Source organism: Schistocerca serialis, chromosome 2 (genome assembly GCF_023864345.2).
Source record: "Schistocerca serialis cubense isolate TAMUIC-IGC-003099 chromosome 2, iqSchSeri2.2, whole genome shotgun sequence".
NCBI lineage: Eukaryota > Metazoa > Arthropoda > Insecta > Orthoptera > Acrididae > Schistocerca > Schistocerca serialis.
In genome coordinates, this window is record NC_064639.1 from 397342904 (window position 1) to 397360059 (window position 17156).

Here is a 17156-nt window from a genome sequence, read left to right on the forward strand (position 1 = left end):
ACACAAAAATATGAACCCTAACCCGACAAGTACTTCACATAATTAGTTAATTTGTTGATTGTTGTCTTTGTTAGTGGAAACAAAATGAACCATACACTTCAAGCAGTCAGTCTATTGTGTACATTCTGGCACTATTTTCTTAAATTAGAAGCAAAAAGTAGTAAAACAAGGTTGTGTAAAAACATGGCAAATAGTTTTACTATATACAAACCTTTGTGACGTTTTGTCATCCTATCAGCTTTTGCTGTGGCATCTTTTAGATGGGTGTAGTAATCTATCAGAAAGTTTTTCTCTTGCTCAAAGAATTCACTTGCGTCCTTTACCCCAGTTGCAGTAAGTAACAACTCATCTGTTGTCTTTGAAAAAGATTTCATAAATCCACCAAGCACTTCCATTTTGTTCTTCCCTCTTACACACAAATCTTGATCATATTCCAGAAACACGCGGAAATTGTGGTCATTACGAAAGACTGGATGATTGGCGAGTCTACACAAAAATACTTCGTGCATTGCTACAGTCTTCTTGAAAGTTGCCAGATATTCTCTGTAGAGAAAAAAGTTAATGGTAGATGAAAACACATTAACAGTGTCAGTAACACACGTTCAAGCTTAAAAGTTTAACAGATCTCTGAATATACATCCTATTGACATAGCTATCTCAAGTACAGACATTGTATGAAATGGTAGAAAACAAGTGATGTTCATCTATATAACAAGATTTTACAGATGCTAGACATGAGAAACTATCACAAATAACGAGCACACCAAAATAAGTGTGACAACATTTCTTTTTATTGTGTACCTATTAAGTGTGGCATTACATTGAATTTTTAAATACAATTATAAAAGGAAAATTGTTTTAATTGACAGTATGTTTACAGTTTCCAAGTTCTATTTGGAGGATAGATAAATTGTTTTTACACTGTCTTTTCCAAGGAAGACAGCATTTTGCATGCAAAGTGATTTATTAGCCTATTAATGTATCAAAATTATAAAAATAATTGTGAAACAATAATAGCTGTCCTGCTATTTTCTTTAGAAGACTGAGAATGACAGAAACAATCCTATGAAATTGTAGAGTACATACAAATCTAACCTAAGAAAGAAACGAAATACTTAGGGTTCAGCAGTATGTATGTAAATTAATCCTTTAGTGGTCACATGGAGTGTTCACAACACCTCAGTCATTCTTATCGAAGGTATACCACATAATGGATAGGAGTGTACCTTCAAGTTCTTTGGTATCTATGTAGAAAGTTACATGCAAGCTATGGGTAAAAATAGAATCAACAATAGAAGCCAGACTTAAAAGAAAATATGCAACAATAAGCCCTGGGGTGTTAACACCCCACATGACTATGACATTGTGCACTGAGAAAGCAACATTTTATTCCTCCGCAGTTGCTTGTCTGTTGTCACTGTGGTTAATACAGAAGTGGATCCTTACAAAGTAAAACAAGAAACTACTGTGAAGTTCTCTCTCACCACAGTCACAAGGAAACTGAGGATGAGAACAACCTCAAACCACAAATAAGAACAGCAGATAAAGCACAAATGATGTCTTTGTTGGAATGAAAAGGGTTATGAAATGGATGAAAAACTGTCCTACTCGCAAAATCAGAACTTGGTATTTAGGTTTTGTGATTGACCACCCTGGTGTGAAAGCTGCCACAAAAGCTGCAAAAACTGCTATGGACCTCTCTCTCACTACTTATGAATAACATAACCATTAGACCAATTACAGCATGCACCAACATTTACATACAGCACACTGCATTAAATTTCACAAGAAACACTGATGTCAGATACAACTGAAGACAAGAAAATCAAGTCTCTTCTTGGTCTATTGATATTGGCAGCGTATTACCAAGCAGGACACCAAAATCTGGAAGACTTATGGGATGGTAATGGCTTTTGAATAGAAATATTTCGTGCAACAAAGAGTTTGTGGCATTTTCACTTCTTGTCAAGCTGTTTCAGATTCAATGACATTCAAGACAGGCCACAGCAAAGGGTTTGACTGCCTAACTGCAGTTACAGAAATGTTCCAATTATTTCTGTTTAACTGTGACAATAATACTGTGTCTGAAAAACGTCAGTGGATGAACAACTGCTTGCATTTAGAGGTAAGTTCTCTTTCCATCAGTACATACCACGCAAGTCAGCAAAATACAGATTGAAGATCATCATCTTGTGCGATGCAAGAACATGGTATACTTTGGGGTTTGAAATCTCTACTGGGAAACAACCTGCGGGTCCATTTTCATTGTCAAACTCACCTAAGGAGATAGCAATGGCCGTCGAAGGGGCAGGGAGAAATGTGACACTTGACAGCTGGTTTTGTTCCATCCCTCTAGCTGAAGAAGAAAGACAGTAGCATGAATTCTTGGAAACAATAAGAGGGAGCTACTACCAGAGTTAGTTTGGACGAGAGGTTGAGATTTAAAAAGCATCCTTTTTGGATTCATATGGTACCACAGTTTCCTACGTGCCAAAGGAAGGAAAATAATGACACCCCCCCTTTCATCTTTGCATCATGATGATGTCACTAACACTGCAGATGAGAAGTAACCAGAAATTTTAACAATGTACAATAAGACAAAAATCAGGTCTAGACATAATTGATGAAATGTGTGTTACTTATTCAGCCTCAAGGAAAACCAAGCAGTGGCCACTTACCCTATTTTTCTGGATGATTGACATTGTTATCATTAATGCCTTCATCATAGATGCCTGTAACAACAATGAGAGGATTTTCTGAATAATGTTTTTACATGAAGTGGGAAAAGTATTAGTAAACCTGATACTGTGCAAGAGAGCAGCCACTCACTCCTTGTCTAAACAAGTTAGAGAGAATCTGCAAAAATGGCAGAAATCAAAAACAACAAGAATGTAGCACCTTGTGAACAAAGGATATCTAAGCCCAGGCACTGTGCAGTTTGTCCTTGGAGTAATGACATTAAAGTCAAATCACACTGTACCCAATGTCTGAAAGTTAGGTGTCTAAACCACATAAAGAATGTCTGTGAAAAGTGTTGTAATAGAACTGTTGTAGCCAGTGACAGTGACTAAATTCATGTAACTTTTGTGCGAGTTTAGAGAATAAATGTTTAGTGATATGTGTAATCGCAAATCTGTAGTGCAGAACTAACAAATCAGAAATCAATAATTTCGCAAAAACTCTTCAGAAAATGGAAAATATTGTGTGTGTTTGAAATGCAGTAATCTGATACTTTATTAATCTAAAAATGGTCACTCAAATACGATAATTTAACTTTCTGAAGAGCCATTTATTCAACAAATATATTTATATTAATGATATGCTGCACAAGTATATCATTACAGCCACTTCTGTTTGGGGTGTTAGGAACACCCCGCATGGCTTAACGTATTGGAAACACATGTGACTGCATCAGGGTTACAGAAATACTGTATCTACAATGGTGAAAAATGCATTGACACCATAGTGGATCATGCTGGTGACATGTTCCATTCATTTGTTGATGATGTGTCATTTAAATACAACCATCTGTCTAAACAGTTTCCAGTTTCCAGGTAGAATGTAATGTTCTACCTTTGTCTCCTTTACTGCAACACCATTCTGCTCCAACAGGGAAAGGATGGGAGGTTTTGATCCACTCATCAACTTTATACTCTCATTGAGCAGTATGAGATTTAAAATGGAATGACCATACAAAATTTATCACCAGTAAAGCAGATGCATTGGAAGAATCCAAAGGAAATGCAGTCTGAAAACAAAGGAAGTAGGTTACAGTACACTTGTTTACCCACTGCTTGAATACTACTCACCGGCATGGGATCCGTACCAGATAGGGTTGATAGGAGGGTGAGGGGGGAGGGAGGGGGGGGGGAGAGAGAGAGAGAGAGAGAGAGAGAGGGGGGGGGGGAGAGAGAGAGAGAGAGAGAGAGAGAGAGAGAGAGAGAGAGAGAGAGAGAGAGAGAGAGAGGGGAGAGAGAGAGGGGGGGGAGAGAGAGAGAGAGAGAGAGAGAGAGAGAGAGAGAGAGAGAGAGAGAGAGCAGCACACTTCGTTACAGGATCATTTAGTAATTGCGAAAGTGTTACGGAGATGATAGATAAACTCCAGTGGAAGACTCTGCAAGAGATGCTCAGTAGCTCGGCACGGGCTTTTGAAGTTTCAAGAACATACCTTCACCGAGGAGTCAAGCAGTATATTGCTCCCTCCTACACATAACTTGTGAAGAGACCACGAGGATAAAATCAGAGGCATACCGACAATCTTTCTTTCCACAAATAATACGAGACTGTATAGAAGGGAGAACCAATAGAGGTACTCAAGGTACCCTCCGCCACACACCGTCAGGTGGCTTGAGGGGTACGGATGTAGATGTAGATTTAAATGGTTCTACTAAAATAAGGTTGGACCTCACTTTTCATTTTTTTACTCCCTAGAAAAGTGATGAAGGTCTTTTTAACAGTTCACGTCTCTTAGTTTTATTGGATATGAACAATTCTTAATTTACACAGAATCATGGAGTGTCTCACTTTCATTAAATACAAATGTTCAATTTTCTGAAAACACATTTCAGATTTTGTGACTGGGGCTACTAGTACCTCCTTGATGACTGTCAAAAAGAGCTCGTTTTGTTGTCAGGAGTGACAATATGATACTGCATTCATTATTATTTCCCTCCATCCTCCCCTGTCAGTAACGCACAATACTTTTGCCAATACGTACTAAACTAGTTACACCTTACTAACACAATTTAATTGTTGTATATCTACACTAATGAAATAAGGTTGTCTAAGACACTCTGAAACCTGCAACCAATATCAATCAGGGAAGATATTTATTTATTCACTTTGATGAACAAAGTGGTTATAATTTAACTTCCCTTACACGAGAGGGGCCCCTTGAACGAGGGATTGTGAGACAACGAAACTTCGTGACAACATATCACTGAAAGAAACATTTTAATTTTCACCTGAGAGGGTGACATTTGTTAACTGTTGACTACGTTTATGCTCCAGGTTACAAATGTTGCTCAATGTGACAATCTGCATCTGCAACACCGTGGAACCATACTACAGATTGCTCTACTGCTGCCTGAAACATCAAGAGGGATGTTGGCTACCCCCCTCTCTATGCTCACCTTCAACCCCCAACACATGTTAGTGTCCCATTGATAAACCCTGTCCTTCTGATAACCCCACAGCACAGATCACATGGGTTCATAACTTGGCGATCTTTGTGGCCATGCAGTTTGAAATGATTGGCGATTGATTCGACTTTCTCCAAATGAGTTACAGAGGAACCTAGTGACCTCACTAGCATTGTGGGGTGTAGTTCCACTGTGCATCAAAATAGCCTCACCCAAAGCATTTCTCTCTCACGGAGCAGGGATCACATGTTGGCAAAGCAAATCACAGTAACATGTGCCATTCCCACTGCATGTGTTTGGTCCCTGGCCTCGAGTTCCTCAATAAAATAGACTCATCATGAACTGTGCCGTGAAGCCACACCACACAGTGATGTCTTCATTAAAGTTTGTTGATGGTGAGACTATCCCCAGATGTGACAATTTTGAGTTTTCACTGCCCCAGTGAGCATAAAACGTTCTTCACCTCTACACAAAATGTTCCAATGTCACATGTCATCACCTTTCAACCCTTACATGAAACTTCAAAGCAAAGTCTAAAGTCCGTGTCATGTTGAAAAAGTTGGTGCGTAATGTGAAGTTTGTATGGATATCATTACAAAATTTTTTGCAGAACTTTCCCAATGATGGACGATGGAGTGTTCAGCTGTTGTGGCACAGCTCAAGCACTGCTTGGAGATCCCACATTGTATCCACCACTATCAGCTGTGTCCACAGTAACTCCAACAACTGCAGTGCAATTGGCCATCAGCCTCTCCAAGGAGCAATTATTAAATTACCAGTTAACTTGAATTTCCAATTCATGTTCTTCACTCACAGTGCAGAAAGAGGACATCTCCGTATTCCTTTCATGCATCAATATGAAAAGCAGCAGAACTATCGCTACTTTGACGAAACTGCTTCACAAGTAAAGCCCTGCTCACTTTGTCCAGACCCATGATGACTGTCTCCAGCTGTAATACACTCTCACATGCTTTTGTTTCAACCCACTGCCACCGTAACAGTATTGACGTCTAAAATCAAGTCATCACACTAACACAAATCTTGCAGCTCACAGTCTTAACGTCATTCCTATAAAGTTGGGTATTCACACAGTAAATGGTTTTCTGTCTACATTGGCTCAAGTAGTGGAAGTTGAATAATAACCACCCTATACATTATGTTAATTATAAATTCTACAGTCTGCTTCAGGTTTGAATCAACTTTGTTCATAGAATTATGTGGAGGTGGTTGCTTTCTTAGGAAATGTTAATTGTGGGACTTTAACACAAACATTCAACTGTTAGTTACTAGCATTTTAATATTCCTACTACCATATTTCACCTGAAATTCATTTCAGCAATAGGTCTCTTAGATAGGGACATATGGCAAATCTAGCCTGTAAAATCACTACATGCATTCGAGATACACATTTCCACACAAGCAGCCACTGCTGTTGTGTGCAGCACACCAAATTTACTACATAACTCAAGTCCACACCCTACCGCACAGTTTGAGATATCTGCATCCAAATCGCTCATAAAACTGGCAAAAGCCATTCTGTTTAGGATTACAGTATCACAATTATGCAAACTGACAACTGTGCAACAATATGAAAGGGGCATGCACCACTTATTTCCAACTCCAGAAAGACCCTAGAATAACTACACCAAATTGCAGACTATAAGTACCAATGTGAGCTATGATTTATATCTGCCTGCAGTCGGTACAGTTCCTCGTCCTTGTCCTCTTCCTCCTCCCCTTCCCCTCTCCCTCAAAGACAATATCATAATGCCCTCATGAACTTAATATTGGAAGTTTATGACAATCAACATCATGCCCACTGCGGCTGTGGAGACCTTAACAAAAGGGCCACAGCCTGAACTGGAAAGGCATGTCCTGACTCTCTCAGTGGAATACAGCCCTCACACTAATGATAACTGTGGCCCTTTGGCACGTACTATTTCTCCTACAAAACAGCTCCAGTTCTGAGTGAGACATTTTTTATTCTATCATTTTTTGGGCATGCATACAGAATATTTTTAATTCATTCAATATTCAATTTACCAAAAGAACTTTAAGAAATACAAGACAGGTTTTACTTGGTGCTTAACATAAATTAACTTGCAGAGTTATCTTCAGTGTTGCTTCACAATATCAGTCACACTACTAAAGAAGATTAAAGCACTTCAACTTAACGATTACTTTACTATTAGTTTAAAATTACTTATTAGAATAACATACAATTTACCAAATAAAAATCAGATAGCTACTATACGAAGTCAGGTTTGGCTTCAAGAACTTAAAAGGTGCTGAAATACAGCTCTGGCCTCGAGTAAGCAAAGGTTGGATAAAATGAATCACAGAAAGTATGACAGTGTAATGTGGAATGACAATCACAATATTAATAATTGAGCTACAACAGAACACCAGTGCTTTTTCTCAGACAATTGATTTACAGAACAGCTAACCTGCTTAGCACAAAATTTGTGTTGAAATTCAATTCATTAATGCGCAAGAGGTGGACCATAACTCAGTTTTTAGTTTTTTTCCAGAAAACTACCAAAAACTGTTCTAACAGCTCTCTTCTCAGGATGTGTGTTGCATTTAAAGTTCCAGGTAACACCTGTTAATCTGACAATGAATAAATAAAACAACAAGTTCGAGTCTCGGTCGGGCACACAGTTTTAATCTGCCAGGAAGTTTCATATCAGCGCACACTCCGCTGCAGAGTGAAAATCTCATTCTGGGAACAAAAGAATAAATAGCAATTATTCACAGCAGAATTTTTAAGTTAGTGGTTCATGATCTGCTAGAGCTCCACCATCAAGTATGCTTGTACACCCCTTGTAAAATTAACTATGTAGTTAATATCCAAGTTGGCACTATTCTGTGTGGAACTGAGTCCCAAAGAGAACACTCGTCTGTGGCCAGACAGTGGGACTTTGGGAGGTGGTGGGTAATTGGAGAGAAGTCATGGGATTTCTGTTTTTGTACAAGGTTAGAAGGGTTTTTATAGACCTCTAAGGCCTCAGTGAGACCCTCTGTATATTTGAAGAGGGACTGCACATCACTACAGATGTGACAGCCACAGGTGGCTAGGTTGGTTGGTTGGTTGGTTTGTTGGTTTGTTGGTTTAAAAGAGGGTGGGGGGGGGGGTGGGGGGGAAGGGACCTAACTGCTAGGTCACCAGTCCCTTGTTCCGAATAAAACAATGCCACAAGGGTGAGAATAAAACAAGCGTGACGGAGAACACAAAACAGAGAGAAAGGAAAAAATGACAAGAACGACGGAAGGGCAACGAACACTTAAATGGACAAAAGGGGACAAGAAAACCACAGAAACGCAAAAAAACAGGTAGAAGAGATTAAAACAACAAAACAGATTACCATGGCTGGCTGACCATGAGAACAAAAAAGGAGAAGCCAGCCACTCTGCAACACATTAAAACCTCCATCCTGAAAGCACTAGGGTGGAAGAGACAGAGGGACAAAGGACATGTGCTAAAACTTAGATCAAATAAGAAAACCCACCCTCATTAACAAAATGTAAAACTAAATCAGCTGATAAGGCACTGTCAGATAAAATTAGGAGCAACGATTCCGGTAACCGAAGATTTCATCATAGGGCAGTCAAAGTGGGACAGTGCACCAGAATATGGGCCACTGTCAAACGGGCACCACACCGACACTGAGGCGGGTCTTCACAATGCAGGAGGTAGCCGTGGGCTGCCCAAGTGTGGCCAATGCGGAGCCAGCGGAGAACCACAGAACCCCTGTGAGAGGCCCGGATGGACGACTGCCACACACTCATCTTCTCCTTAATGGCACACAGTCTGTTGTGCGTACTGACTATGCCATTCCATCTCTCAAAGCCAAGAAACCTGGCGGGTTAAAAATGAACGCAGGGCAGTTATTGGAATGCCGATCTCCATAAGCGGTTTCCATGTAGCATGTTTGGCCAGCCTGTCAGCAAGTTCATTGCCTGGGATTCCAACGTGTCCTGGGGTCCACACAAACACCACTGAATGACCGGGCCATTCCCGGGCAAAGATGGACTCCTGGATGGTCGCTACCAAAGGCTGACGAGGATAGCACCGGTCGATAGCTTGTAGGCTGCTCAAGAGTCAGTACACAGAAGAAACTGACTGCCCAGGGCATGAATGGATGTGCTCAAGAGCACGAGGTATAGCCACCATCTCCGTAGTGAAAACACTGCAGCCACTGGGCAAGAAATGCTGTTCAATACGCCCTCCATGGACATACACGAAGCTGACATGACCATCAGCCATCACGCCATCGGTGTAAACCAGTTCATGGTACATGTTAAAAATCAAAAGGAAGTGACAATGGAGAGCCACAGGGTGAACTGAGTTCTTTGGCCTATGTGAAAGGTCCAGGCAAAGCCACAGCCTAGGTGTATACCATGGAGGTGTATGCGAATGGACCTCTAATAAAGTTGGTAAAGGCAAGGACTCCAGTTCAGATAGAAGGGAGCGGACGCAAACTGCAATTTTAAGCCCTGACCTGGGCCGCCAATGCAGGAAATGAAACACCATGGGTGGGAAAAGGCGAGTGTAATTCGGTTGCGCAGGAGAACTATGAAAGTGTGCACTGTAACTGGCGAACAGCTGCGCATGCCTGACCTGCAATGGAGGGATTCCAGCCTCCACCAAGACACTGGTCACTGGACAAGACCTAAAAGCTCCCACTGCTAATCGAACGCCACATTGGTGCACTGGGTCAAGTAAACACTACACTGAGGGTGCAGCCGAACCATAAACCCGACTCCCGTAGTCAAGGTGAGATTGAACAAGGGCTTCGTAGAGCTGCAGCAGCGTACAGCTATCTGCACATCAGTTGGTGTTGCTCAGGCATCACAGGGCACTGAGGTGCTGCCAGAACTTCCATTTACATTGACGAAGGTGAGGAAGCCAAGTTAATTGGGCGTCTAACACCAGTTGTAAGAATCGATATGTCGCCACTACGGTGAAGGGATCATACATAAGGTAAAGTTCTGGTTCTGGACGAATGGTACAATGCCAACAGAAGTGCATGACACACGACTTTGCAGCATGACTGCGCCCTGTAGACGGCTCCCTGTAGGTGGCGCTCAGCAACACCAGTACAGGTGGAGCAGTATGAAATGCAGAAGTCATATGCATACAGAGAGGGTGAGATAGACGGCCCTACAGCTATTGCTAGACCATTAAAGGCCACTAAAAATAGAGAGACACTCAATAAAACACCAGCAGAGCCCTGCAGGACCCCATGCTCCTGGATATGGGGGGGGGGAGCAGGGGGGGGGGGGGAGGACTATGGGAGGCACCAACTTTGACACAAAATACGAAGAGACAGGAAATTCTGGATAAAAATCTGGAGTGGGTCTCTGAGACCCCACTCGTATAATGTGGCAAGGATATGGTGTCACCAGATGGTGTCATAGGCTTTTTGTAAATAAAAAAGATGGCAAAAGTGTTGGCATCTGGAAAAGGCTCTTCGGATGGCAGACTTGAGGGATACACGATTATCAGTGGTAGAGCAACCCAGGCAGAAACCACCCAGACACATGGAGCCAGTAGGACACATGTCTCCAGGACCCAACCCAACCACCAACACAGACCACCAACACAGCAGCTTACAAAGAATGTTGGTGAGGCTGATGGACCGATAGCTATCAACATCAAGCAAATTTTTGCCGGATTTGAGCACTGGTATGATGGTGCACTCTCGCCAATGCGATGGAAAGACGCCATCGCACCAGATCCGGTTGAAGATCATGAGGAGATGTCACTTGTAGTCAGACAAGAGATGTTTAATCATCTGACTGTGGATCCGAGATGGCCCAGGAGATGTGTTGGGACAATGTGCAAGGGCACTGAGGAGCTCCCACTTTGTAAATGGGGCATTGTAGGATTCACTATGGCGTGTAGTGAACAACAGGACTTTCCCTTCCATCCACCTTGAGAGTGCGAAAGGCTGGGGGTAATTCTCCGACGCAAGGCACGAGCATAGTGCTCAGCCAAGCGCTCGGTAATCTTGTTTGTATCGGTACATAACACTTCGCTTATGTTAATACCAGAAACACCAGTTGGGGTCTAGTATCCAAAAACTCATTACCCAGACTCGGGACGGTGATGTATGGTACCCAATGGTTGACACGTACCACTCCCAAAACTCCTTTTTACATCTTTTGATAAACTGGCAAATGCAGGCACGGAGCCATTTAAAGATATGGGGGCCAAGGAAGGGTGCTGCTTATGCCACTGAAGAGCTCGCCGGTGCTCCTTAATTGCCTCAGCAACTTTCGGCGGTCACCACAAGACCGCCTTTCACCAGGGGCACACAAAAGAGCGAGGGATTGTTTTCCGCCGCAGTAACGATTGTTTTAGTCACCTACTCAACCATCACATCAATGTTATGCTTGGGGGAGAGTCAACGGAGACCACAGAGATGAAAGTTTCCCAGTCTGCCTCGTTTCAAGCCCATATGGACAACCGTCTGTGGGCCTGACACCGGGGCAGTGACAGGAAGATCACTACCACACAGGTCGTCATGTGCTCTCCAGTTGACAGTTGGGAAAAGTCCAGGCCTGCAAACCAAGAGATGAATAGCCAAATATGTGCCATATGCCACACTGAAATGTGTGGTGGCACCTGTATTTAAGAGGCAGAGGTTGAGCTGTGACAGTAAATTTTTTACATCTCTGCCTCAGCCAGTAAGAACAATGCCACCCCACAAGGGGTTACGAGTGTTAGAATCTCCCCGAAGAAGGAAAGGTTTAGGGAGTTGATGGATCAGTGCAGCCAATACGTTCAGGGGTACTGCACCATCTGGAGGAAGATATGCGTTGCAGACAGTTATTTCTTGCATTGTCCTTATCCTGACAGCCATAGCTTCAAGAGGGGTTTGAAGAGGCACAGGTTCATGCATACCGAGTTCAGGACAGAGAAACTCCACCTGACACACTATTATAGTCACTATGGTTCTTGTGATATCCCCTATACCTGTGGAGAGCAGGAGTCCACTTAAGAGTTGCTGTAGCTCAGCCAGGTGGTGGAAAAAAAAACGCCACAATTCCGCTGGAGGATGACGTTATGTTGAGGTCGGGAAGGCATTAAGCACGCAAGGAGGCAGGGTCACCTGCTGCCACTGAATGAGTATTTGTACCCATTCCTGCAGTGGACGAGGCATCAGTGAGATCCAGGTCCGCAGGGGACGGTAAGATCTCCACCACATCCTCAGATGCAGAATTTGTAGCGAGTGGTGCTATTGGGGCCACCCGAGGGTCCTTTTTCTCAGCAGACTTCTTTTTTTTTGCTTCCCCTCACGCTTCTTGTTAGGGGCTTGCTGGAAAGACTTCTCTGAAATAGCTTCAGGCATGGAGGAAGACCATGAAGCTCTTCGTCCAGCAGCTTTTGGCTCGTTGAGCCACTGGCGAGTGTATGCCATGGCATTAGTGGAGACCTTTGGAGAGAGGGCCCCAAGGGATCCCTTCCACATGAGAGGAGCCGGAGGAGGCTGTTGCTTCTCTGGCAGGGAGTAGAGGGCCTTGCTACCGAGGTATGTGCTTTGGGAGTAACAGAGGAAGATTTGCCCCCTACCACCAAGGGGGCAGATGTATTCTGCTGACCCTGAGGGCCCACTGTTCGTGGCATGAGGAACCACTGGCACTTGGGATGGCAATGGTGATGTAGCTGCAGCATACATGGAGATCAGCCAAATGGGGTGTAATCATTCAAAATTACATTTAGCCTCCTGGTAAGTCAACTGGTCCAGGGTCTTTTACTCTTTGATTCTCCGCTCCTTTTAGAGTACTTTGCAGTCTGGCCTCAACCTTCATTATTCATTGTCATCCATCTAGCCCCTTCCCTGTTCCCATTCCAGCACTACACTGCACTTTATTCCAACAACACACGTATCTGTCTTTTTACTTCTTTCCATTTCCACTACCCCCACTCATACCCCACCCACTGTAACCTCTCCACACTGCACCTAGCTGCCCCACACTCCACCGTGTCCCTGCAAACTCCCAGCAGCACTTAACAGTCCCCACCCACCCCTGCTATACCTCCCCTTCATCACCCCAGCCTCCTCCTACCCCAACCAGATTGCCTCTCCCATAATGCCAAGCTGCTCATAGTCTGGCTTCAGCTGCCAGAGACTGGTCAGGTATGTGCGAGTTGCATTTGCACGAGTGTGTGCGTGTGCTTATGTTTAATTTTGATGAAGGCCTTCTTGGCCGGAAACTTTCCAATAGTCTTGTCATGCCTTGCTGTGACTCAGCATCTCCACTATATAAAGAAATTCACTATATACATCTACATCTACATCTACATTGATACTCCGCAAGCCACCCAACGGTGTGTGGCGGAGGGCACTTTACGTGCCACTGTCATTACCTCCCTTTCCTGTTCCAGTCGCGTATGGTTCGCGGGAAGAACGACTGTCTGAAAGCCTCCGTGCGCGCTCTAATCTCTCTAATTTTACATTCGTGATCTCCTCGGGAAGTATAAGTAGGGGGAAGCAATATATTCGATACCTCATCCAGAAACGCACCCTCTCGAAACCTGGCGAGCAAGCTACACCGCGATGCAGAGCGCCTCTCTTGCAGAGTCTGCCACTTGAGTTTATTAAACATCTCCGTAACGCTATCACGGTTACCAAATAACCCAGTGATGAAACGCGCCGCTCTTCTTTGGATCTTCTCTATCTCCTCCATCAACCCAACCTGGTACGGATCCCACACTGATGAGCAATACTCAAGTATAGGTCGAACGAGTGTTTTGTAAGCCAACTCCTTTGTTGATGGACTACATTTTCTAAGCACTCTCCCAATGAATCTCAACCTGGTACCCGCCTTACCAACAATTAGTTTTATATGATCATTCCACTTCAAATCGTTCCGTACGCATACTCCCAGATATTTTACAGAAGTAACTGCTACCAGTGTTTGTTCCGCTATCATATAATCATACAATAAAGGATCCTTCTTTCTATGTATTCGCAATACATTACATTTGTCTATGTTAAGGGTCAGTTGCCACTCCCTGCACCAAGTGCCTATCCGCTGCAGATCTTCCTGTATTTCGCTACAATTTTCTAATGCAGCAACTTCTCTGTATACTACAGCATCATCCGCGAAAAGCCGCATGGAACTTCCGACACCATCTACTAAGTCATTTATATATATTGTGAAAAGCAATGGTCCCATAACACTCCCCTGTGGGACGCCAGAGGTTACGGAACTATCATGATTTATTTCTTACTACACTTTTCTATTTATATGATCAGGCTATAAAATGCAATACCCTTTTGGAATGACATTCACAACTGGCCAATAAAATAAATTATGAAGTACTGCTTCTTAACACAGCTAGGGCAAATTTTTTTCTACTGTTTAACAAAGAAAGTAGACATGCAACTACTCTGAACAAATTTTCATGTGAAAAAGAACAACAAAACTGTAGGGGATAAAGATGTAAAAATGCACCATAAAGATGAATGAACAGACAACCGAATTACAAAACTGAGTAGTCATTAATGCAGGTCACAATATGCAGGAGTAACAAGGAAATATTACCAACTTGACCTCAACGACGAGAAAAAGCAGCACACTTTCAAGGTATGAACTCCAGCAAGATATCGCACACAGGACTGTAATTCTGAAAGCTACACAGTTATGACCTGGAAGTACAGCTTTTAAATTTGTATGTGCACTGGTTTTTCACCTGCTTTGTCTCACTGCAGCTGTTTAATGCTCAAGCGAAAAACTATAGTGGAGTCCGAATGGTGTTCGTGAAATACTGTTTCTTGACTTTGGTAACATGTTTTGTGACTGCATCGAAGCACATGGCTTCTGAACTGCAGCTGGTGCCCGAGATCTTACTGCTTTGAATATTTTTTTTATGTTGCGATTCAAAAATGCAGTGTAAATGAATGAGAGTGTCATTAAAGCAGTAACATAGCACTACTTAATTATTAACAAACTGTTTAGAGTTTTTCTTTAGGTTTTAAAGCTGGCATTGTTAAAGGTAAGTACATCTGAACACTCATGTTGCTGAATGTCATTCACATGATTGCCCTGCTGACTGAAAATCATTACATTCATTTCTTAATAGTTCAGTTGCTTGGATCAAGTCCTTTTGTTTTTGAGGCATATATATGGCTGCATAATAGCAATACAAGACTGTTGTTAAAACAATACTGAACAGTTTTGTGCACTAGGTTTACATATTTTGTACTCCTTACTTAAAATTCTGTTGCGTATAAAAACATGGGCACTCTAATCCAAAACACGTTCGGCAGAGTGCCCCCCGCCCCCATCCTCTCTTCTCCCCTTGAACATCTGTGAATAGGAGGGCTATGTTTGTCATTCTGCTGACCAATACTTTGTACCTGGGGTTTAGGCAGCTGCAATGATATAGAGTGAGAAATAACCAGTGAACAAATTTAAAAAATATACTTCCATAAAACAACCTACTATCAGAATTACAGACCAAACTTTAACATGGGGTTGACTGCTAGGGCTGATGTATTTTAAATGTTTTTCCTCTCTTTTCTTAAAATTTTATGTCAAATTGGTGATGCATCCTTGTAAAAACATTGAGACAAAAAATTATGTAACAAATTTCATTGTAGCATATTCTTATTTTTGACACTTCTTTATTGTTCTACGTAACTGATCACAAATTCTGTATTTCTTGTCAGAAAATATGATAAATAAAACAAACTTAAGACATTCTGAAATGCAACTTTACTCACAAAGGTAACAAGACACATTTCGCGAAGACGAAGACCATTGCCAGGTGGAAATTCAGCCACCGCTGACACTGACACCACCTTCATTGCTTCCAACTGGTACCATCACCATATTGTGTTGGGGGGGGGGGGGGGGGGGCAGCTTTAGAATATTTATCATATCTTCAGCTGTCCATAATATAGTTGGGAAACTGACTGGCTGATTACAGAGATAATTGTGTGCATCAAGCACGTCCTCGTGTGTTAATCTTCTTCTTCTTCATGGTGAGTTTTGGCATTTAAAAATTTACTAAAGGAATGTGCACCACACACACACACACACACACACACACACACACACACACACACACTTATCTGTTTGAATTCTGACAGCATCATTTTGTTTTAGGTGCCCATGATGTCTGTCTGGTTTTCCGTATTATTTACCAAGAAGTTTTAACTTTTTAAGACACTATGTTTGGACTGCATGTATAGATGCAACTGAAGGCCGTTAAAGGAAAAAGAGATTCAAAATATTTAGATATGTATAGTAAGTATTACACATTACTGTCAATTTGATTGTTCATGAATATCATCCATGAGAAACCTTTACCTAGTTCACATCTCTAGAGACCTGAATTAGTTAAGTCTGATACCGGCCTGTTATAGCATCATTTTAAAGATGGTTCAAATGGCTCTGAGCACTATGGGACTTAACTTCTAAGGTAGTCAGTCCCCTAGCACTAAGCACTACTTAAACCTAACTAACCTAAGGACATCAAACACATCCATGCACGAGGCAGGATTCGAACCTGCAACCGTAGTGGCCGCGCAGTTCCAGACTGTAGTGCCTAGAACCGCTCAGCCACCCCGGCCGGCCATTTTAAAGAAATAAACAAAATTTTATGTAAGAAAAAGCTTACACAGATGTTAATAAGTAGTGGTTATTGTAAGAATATTTACTTAGGGTTTTTTTTTTTTTGTGGTTTTAGGGCGCACAACTTCAATGGTCATTAGCGCACTGACTACGTTAAGAATGCACCGCGAGGCACAAGTTTAAAACAACAACTAAAAGGGAAAACATGATAAAAGACAGACTGACAGGCATAGGATTAAAAAACAGCATCATCAAATGTCCTTAGAGAGGTTTGTCAAATTGATAAAACGAAGAACACGAGCAGCTGCTCGTGGGTCATCCGCTAAAATGGCATCGAAAGTACATGGCAGGTTAAGATCTAGACGCAGTGTGTTAAAATCCGGACAGGACATTAAAATGTGGCAGACCGTCAGCAATTGCCCT

The 17156-nt window shown here is 42.3% G+C and overlaps 1 protein-coding gene across 3 annotated transcripts in view; it reads right to left on the bottom strand.

The window, feature by feature from the left end:
* The window catches only part of LOC126457218 (sorting nexin-6), a 75479-nt gene that overhangs the window by 49248 nt on the left and 9075 nt on the right, over positions 1-17156 (bottom strand). For all 3 annotated transcript variants that reach the window (XM_050093339.1, XM_050093340.1, XM_050093338.1), the window contains one exon: positions 212-543. In XM_050093339.1, coding sequence (XP_049949296.1) covers positions 212-543 — 332 coding nt within the window. The remainder of the gene's footprint in view (positions 1-211; positions 544-17156) is intronic.